Below are 8,209 nucleotides of genomic sequence, written 5' to 3'. Positions count from 1 at the left end.
TCTAAGAAGACAGGTGTTTTGGCTTCATTATCTCAGAGTCACTGCATAGGATGTACAGGTTGTGGGCTACTCAGCCTACAGCATTCTTTCCATAAGGTACCACAGTCGTGCACAGTGTCCTGATAAATATGAGTGGCTTCATTTGGAGTTCATGAATCATTGTCTCTGTGACCCACTACAATATTCTAATGCAGGTGGACATGGGTATTTTCATGCGTGCAGATGTACATGTCTTTATGTTTCACTTTTTTTCATCTTCTGTTGCTTATTTATCAGATTACTAAAAGAGCTGGATCCATAACTGAGAGAGAGTCACCCAAAATTTGAGTAAACCTATCCCACAGTAAAAAACACATCACACTAAAAGATATACTTAAGCACAGAATTTTCATTAACATGTAAAAATACTTTGTAAAATAAGATGTCCTCACCTTGTATATTTCATGTATTTTTTATTCATGATTGACCATATCCTTCTCCGCATAGGATAAGCAATTATTTTGAGTACTATAACTTCTAAATAGTGTATTATTCTTTTTGAAAACTTCATTCAATATATTGTTAATTTTTATGAAGTGCAAACACTGTTGTATTCATTAAGTAAAGTCCTGCTTGAAGGTCTACTGCTTATGTTAAGCAAATGGCACAGTGCCCCACACATAGAGGACATTCAACTAAGTTTTCCTTTCTTTTCTTACTCCTTATTTGCAATTGTTATTCAGTGAAATAAGGTCCTAAAAAGAACACAATTATAGCAGTCACAAATTTTAACTTCTTACTAGCTTTTAGAAAAAGGCATTTAAATGTCTATTAGATATATTTTAATTTTTAAAAACTTATATTTAGAGTTCACAATAGTAGTCTGACCCTACATGGATTTTTATAAATATACCTGTCATCTAACTAACTTATTGGAGCCTAAAATTAGAAGATAGAATTATCAGCTGGGTTTTAAATTGTACTTGGAATAAAATACCTGCCAGTTTTTGTATGTGTAATTTCATGTAGCAGAAAAGTAAACTTTCCTAAGGACATTAAGTTCTTATGGACCCCAGTACCCACAGTAAATAAAAACTATGAAAATTGCATCATAATTTTAATAACACAACTTTAATCACACAGTATAGACTATCAATGTTTCATTAACATAGTTTGCTACAAAGCTTATTTAATACCATAGATTTGAATTTTATAAATATGTGAACACATTTAAAGTATCAAAATAAATTAAATTAAATACTTAACAGCCACGTAATCTTTTGTCCATGCCTTCATTATTTGTATAAAGTATTGCATCTTCCTCAAATATCAGGCACATCCATATTCAAAGATTAGCTGCAAAATGCATTCTAAATTAAAATAAGTAACACTTTTCAGTTTCTCTAAGTGTAAATTTATGTAAGCTATTTTCACATATAGGAATATTATAAATCAGCTACAAAATTAATAAAACTGGAGAGCTAAGATAATATATTTAGCTACTTGTTTCTTTGGGATTTAACATAATTATATTTGCCCAATAATGAGATAAGAAAGTTCTTATCATTTAAACCTCTCAACTCTATTGCTTTTTAGTAGTGTTATTGTATTCATTTCTTAGATGTGAAAATGAGGGCTTACAGTGGTCAAAGAACTTGCCCAAAGTCAAAAAGTCGGAAGTTAAACTTTTAACAACTGTAAAGAAACCTGTTAAAGGAAAAACCATAAAACGTAGGGGCAAATGAGACTGGGAGATACAACAGTGGGGTGGTAGCAATTTCAGAGGTCCATTCTTAAGTTACTTATTACCACAGAGCATGGACCAGACTGACTACAGAAGTCATTACTCCAATGCAAATTTGTGTAACTTTGTAAAATTACACATTTCTTTCTAGCACCTGAAGTCATAAAATGAAAAACCTCTACTGGGAATATTTGAGCAGTAAACCAACACACCAAAGATCAATCACATAGTTATATGTATAATCTTGACATCAAGATATTTATGTATATATTATCCATATAAAATACTGATGCACTTGCTTTTACAGTTGTAAGTGGAAATTTTAACTTTAAACAGGACTTTTTCATGATTATTTTTATGATAGTATCAAATTCTACAAATAAAATACCCTTTTACTTTAAAATTGATATCTTCAGTTTAGGCTTCTCCTTATAACACTTTAGGCAAGGATTACTGGTGAACCTTGACTTCAGTATATTAAAGGATATTTATGCTATTACTTCAGTACCAGCATAAGAACTAAGCCTTAAGCTGAGTCAAATATCGGTTAGACTATATTATTATGTTATGCAGAAATAATTAAATAAAGTCATTGCTGCAGTGGGGAAAACAACATAATTTCAACTTTGGAGGAAATCTCACAACTACAATTCACAATTTTTTAAAGTATATTTAAAAAACGCTTCAATAGTTTCAAATGTATTTTCTAAAAATTAATTCTAACCAATAAATCGTATTTTACTCTTTAATTTACATAAAGACAAAAATCTCATTCTTGGACTTAGTGGTAAAACATGTTCACATTTTTTAAAAGTTTTCTTGAGCGTTGTTAGGAAAAAATGAAATATACATAGCTAATTGTAACTACTAACATTTTCAGGAGAAACAGGAAGGACAACTTTTAAGACTGAACTTTAAGTATATTTAGCACCACTTGTATATATATTTTAAAACCTGACATGTTACAGTTATTAAAAATACTTTATCCCGCACAATCTATTCTTCATTTCTTTGTGTAATATAAAAACCTATGCCCAGACCAAAATAAAAATAAGCTTACAAATGTGCATGACAAGCTTCATAAAAAAAGTTAGGCTATATTGCATTTCTTTTAAACATTAAGATACTTCAAAGGTAGAAAAAACTCTGAATTTGGTTAAATGATTGAAGTAAACATACGAGAGGGTCACAAGGATATTTTTGCAAAGGCCCAATACGGGTGTGATCGTTCCCAGGACAATGATTAAACTGAGTCGAACAAAAATGAAGGGGATATCTTGGAGCAGTACACCGACACAATTACTGAGAGGGTTTTGGGGCGTTAGGATAATTCGAAGAAGAGAAATGAAACTGAATATGTACACTGGGTACACCCAGCCAGACTTGTACACAGCAGGATGGCCAGTCACACGCACCATTTCTATGGTGTCCGACCACAGCAGAAAGCTCCCCAGAAAGATCTCAGAGCGGGGGTCCGAGGAAGATGCTGCCCTCAGGACTCCCGAGTCAAAGCAGGGCTCTTGAGGGCCCTCCACGTTCAGAGTAGGCGATTCGGTGTTGGTTCTGCGGGGCTGTGGTATCTGGGTCCTCCTGGCTGGCTGGGGAGGTACAGAGTTTTCTTCATTTCGATGCACCTGTTCTGTCACCGTTTTTATGTTTTGCAAAGTGGCTGTTTGGGTGTCATCTTCATTCCCTGCAACAGAGTGATTTATTTAAATTTAGTGCTTGAAATTTTTTGTGTGCTTTGTTTTATACTAAGTGGATAAATCAGAAAGGCACACTTCTAGGTGGAGTAGTGAAACAAAACAAAGCGTCAGACAAAATTAATAACAAACCCCAGAAATCTGACTATGTGGAGAGTCAAGGCTACCAGAGGGGAAGGGGAAGGGGGAGAGCAAAGTGGGAAAGGGGCGCAGTGGACTAGGGCAGAGGACTATGGGTGATGCCTTGGGCGTGGGCATGCTGTGTTACATGCACGGAGGGTGTACTTCTGCACCTCTAAATAATATATAGTATTGCTAACCAAAGTTGCCTCTATTTTAAAAAGATTAAAATTTTAATTTACATTTAACCTTTAATTGCATTATGTTTAGCTTTTTATTTAACTTTTCAACTTTACTTACATTTAACTATTTAGTTTCTACTTACATTTAAAATTTTGTCTATATTTACTATTTTTACAATTTTATCTGTATATAAAATTTTTTTAAAAAAAAATTGCAGGTTTGAAATTCACACATCAAACTTCAGGTTAGCAGTAGGTGGCATAATGAGAAGAATCCAGAGGCTAAGACAGCTAAGACAGCTCCCATGTCTTTGTTTCCCTGCATGAATCCAATGTCATTTTTTTTAAAAGATTTATTTATTTATGCATACGGAACTGGGGTATAGGTCAGAGGTGCAGGGGTGGTGAGAGGATTCACCAGAGACAGCATACAGCGTGGGGAGCAGAACAGGCAGATCGACGAAGTACACTGTTGAGGGGAGCAGCGGGCGGGTCAGGAGAGGTCTGCCGTGCCATGTGGGTCACCTCCAGGGCAGGGATTGAACTCATACTGAAGTGGCTTTAGCTTCTTCGTGCTGTGCTTTAACGCGCTGCGCCACCAGGGAGGGCCCCCAATGTCATTTTTACCATTTAATAATAATAGCCATTATTGGCTACTGAGCTAGGCATTTTCACATATGTCACTTAAGTTGGAGGGATTATTATCCCATTTTATCAGGATAGAAACTGGAGCCCAAGAAGCATAATGATGCTGAAATTTAAATAAACAGTAAAAGGTAGAGGTGAAACTCACACCTATCGTCATCTGACCCCAATTGACACTCTGTCATCTTTATGGCTACTATTACATAATATATCATGTGCTAACTATAAAACTTCCAAATGTCAAAAAGGCAAGCTAAAAGTTCAATGGTCTGATTTCACCATTTGTAAGAGGTCTACAGTGATCACTAGCCCATATTTCCAACCTTGGTTTTTAGTGCTAAGATCATAAAAGATTTTAATGAAGAATGATATTCTGAATCTAATATTGCAAATCTGTTCCTTCCCCAAGGTGTTTAAACGGTCCCGTGATTGGTTAAACGAAAGCATCATATTTGTGGCCATGAGGCTGTGCCTGGTCATTAATGTCATGCAGGTATGTGTGTTTATGTGCAAGAGAGAGAGAAGAAAGAGAGAGTGAGACAAGGAAGATTGCAAGTACATCCAGACAGATGTTAAGGTTCGGGGATTATCAAGGGATCCTCAAATCTCAGGAAAAACTAACTGTATGGATGGCATGCTTTTTACATAGGAAAGGTATTCCACATTATTTTTCAATCTTTATCTGTTTAAGTATCTTTTTTGTTGCTAAGAATTTATCAGTCCTAAACATGTTTACTCAGTGAACATGCCAAATTGCCATATTACTTGATAAGACAAAATTTAAAGGGAGTCATTAGACTGAATAGTTCTAAAGGTTAAAGCCACAAAGGTAATAAAAATGTGTTGTCTTGTATTGAAATGAAGATATTTATAAATAATGATTAATCATTGTACTACTTTTACCATTTATTATTTAGTGTTTACTACTGTTACTATAAATAGGATTTATTTAATGGATACACCTTGGTTTTCTTTTTATGCAATTATTTAACTGTGAATTAAGTATATTTTAAGCTAAAGGGGGCATACAAATTTTTGATGAAATATTATTTCTGGGTTTGAATCATTCGTAAATAATTGCTAGTGCTCATGACCCTTAGAAACCACTTTCCCAACCTTAGTGTCACAGTACCATGAATGAATACCATTTCAATAATACCCAAATGGAAAAAATTATATACTAGTTACTATTATCTAAATCTTATAAAGGTCAACTCTTTTTAAACTCAGATGCTCACGTCAGTTTTAGCTCTCATTTGACAAAATCAAAAATCAAAAAAGAAAATATTTCTTAAGGTTTGTCATGTCCTAGAGAACTCTCCTTCACCCCTCTTCCTAGATAAGAAAATCCAAATTCCTTTGCCTTACAACACAGTGTATAATTTGAACTTTGGAAGATGATTGCTGCTTCAGCATTGTTTCAAAGCCAGGAAGTGGCAATCTAAGATGTGACACATTAACATTTTTTAAACAGTCAATAGGAGTCTTAATAGCTGAGGGTAAGAGCTGTTCATGTGAGCAGAGTGTTCTAGTGTTAAATTTTGATGAAATAGTGAGGACCCAGTCTATGTGTATTTAATGAAACCAGGTCTGGGGGTGTCCTATCTCTTCACAGTTCAATAAGGATGAGTTTAGATTTGAGGGTACAGAGATTCTGCTCTCCTTTTTCCAAGTCAGAGCATCAGAACTAATAGCTGGAAAGCTTTGTAGGGTTCCCAGCAGACAGGATAAAATTGAAGAAGTCCAGAATCTTTTGGTCATTAGAACTGAGCAAGGTGTTATCTGTGAGCATTATCAATGTTCATATATTGAATACTATTGCTTTGGCTCCGTGATTCGTGTCTCCGCCAACTTTTAATTTTCTCATTTTCACTTGGCTAGTATTCTTTTTGTTATTGTCAGCTGTTAGTGTTCTTTTGGATAAAACCAAGTTTTTATTTGTGCAAAATCCATGAGAGATATAAACACTTCCTGAGAAGTTCACAATGCTCTGTAAAAAGTAAAAATAGCAGCCATTCAGTGCAGTTCCCCACATCTGATACAAGTTGGCAAATAACTGTTCTCAACTGTGCAAGCTAAAATAATTAAGGAAATATAATTTTGATCATAAATAAATATTGAAGAAGATAAATCATACCTACATTACTTTCCTGTCTTCATATATTGAAGTATTTCTATCTCTAACTTTTTCTCTAAAAGTTTTAGATATCTTGCAGGGAAAACAGGAGCATAACAACATAACAAATCAGTAGTGAGGAATTTTCCAGAGTGAGCGTGTAATCCTCTTGTAATGAGAACAGGAAACAAAAGTTATTTATATTTAAAAAGAAAAAGAGGAATAAGAATTACAAGAAAGGGCACCTACTGTTTTAGGGCAGGGAGAAAGACACACCCCTAAGTCCCCAAACTTGCCAGCTCTAAATAGCTTCTGCCATCTGCTGCCTCAAGACAAAACATATCAGATCAAGCCAAGAATGACACTGACACTGAAAATACACTATTTAGACTCCCATGACAGTTATGAGCAGACAAGTAAGAATCTGTACCAAGTTTACACTGGGTGTTGAAACTGAATAGCCAATTACGAAGAAACACTCCCCACACAACCTTTACCTCTCCAGTGACTACACCAACACACACTAAAGGAAAACTTTGTGTCAGGGCTTTGCTAGGAAGGTAAATGTTATCACGAGAGGCTGTCATGGGGTGTGAATTAGACATGGGGAGGAGGGATGTTCACAGAGACCTGAAGAATAAGAATTCTCAAGAAGAATGAATAGGAAGGAGAGTTTGGCGAGAAAAGAAGGAGGTGAGACCTAATATCTATTAAGTGCTTTCTACACAGCAGGCACTGTTCTGAGCCCTTTTAGTCATTAACTCACTTCATCCCTAAAAAAAAGTTCTATGATACACTGTTATTTTCCTTTTAAAGATGAATGAACTGAGGCAGAAGTTCATCAACAATTGTTCATTTAGAGAGAAGGGAACTTCTACCGCAAATCTTAAGCACTAGATCACACTGTCCGAGGCAGATGCAGCTTTTGGAGAGACTCATGGGCCATGATTAACATTTTGGACTTTATTTAATTCCAGAGGAAAGCAACAAGAGTTTAGGGAAGTGGAAGTCAGAGCAGCCAGAGAAAACATGAAAGTATACCAAGAGGCTCTTAAAGCCGCAGAGACAGCTGATGAAAACTGACCTGGTTACTCAATTCACAGCAACCAAAAGACCAAATGAAAGAATTACTCAGTAAAAGTGGGACTACTCTTGACTAACAGCTCCTAAAATCTGCTTTTCCTCAGAAGATAATGATCCAGGGAAAGCAAAACACTAATCATTTAAATATAATATGCTAGGGGAAAACGTGGAAAAGAAGAAAATTAAATCTTGTCAAATTCTTTTTAAAATATTTTAAGCACACAAAGCATTTTTAGTCATGATATTCCTAGAAACTAAGAGAAAAATATATAGTAAATTTAAACATGAACAGGAGCGCAGATTATAAGCATTACTTTGATACTATCCACTTAATAGACACATTGTACTCTATGATGAAACTCAGCACCTCCATAGGTTATGATAATGTCAGATGTTAATATCTGTAAAACATTTAAAATAGCCCACCACAAACAAATGGCCACATGCATATGATATAAAAAGCAGTCACCACAAACAATTTATTATTTTAAATGACTTAGCATACAAAATATCAGAAGGTCAGAAATAGTAAAATGAATTACACTTCAAAGAAATAGAAAAAATGTTGATGAGATTCATATGGAACAACAAAAAACCTCGAATAGCCAAAACCCTCATGTCTAAGAAAAATCAAAAT

General features: G+C 34.8%; 1 protein-coding gene across 1 annotated transcript in view; it reads right to left on the bottom strand.

Moving 5' to 3' along the window:
- Positions 1-2,841: 2,841 nt before the first annotated feature.
- The window catches only part of TMEM236 (transmembrane protein 236), a 30,475-nt gene continuing 25,107 nt past the window's right edge, over positions 2,842-8,209 (bottom strand). Inside the window, exon 5 of the mRNA XM_004691280.1 lies at positions 2,842-3,392. Within this exon, the coding sequence (XP_004691337.1) occupies positions 2,842-3,392 (551 nt within the window). The remainder of the gene's footprint in view (positions 3,393-8,209) is intronic.

This window comes from Condylura cristata, unplaced genomic scaffold, assembly GCF_000260355.1.
Source record: "Condylura cristata isolate star-nosed mole 26May11 unplaced genomic scaffold, ConCri1.0 scaffold00030, whole genome shotgun sequence".
Taxonomy (NCBI): Eukaryota; Metazoa; Chordata; class Mammalia; order Eulipotyphla; family Talpidae; genus Condylura; species Condylura cristata.
Note: the sequence above shows the minus strand (reverse complement) of the source record. Positions and strands in the feature narration are given on the sequence as shown.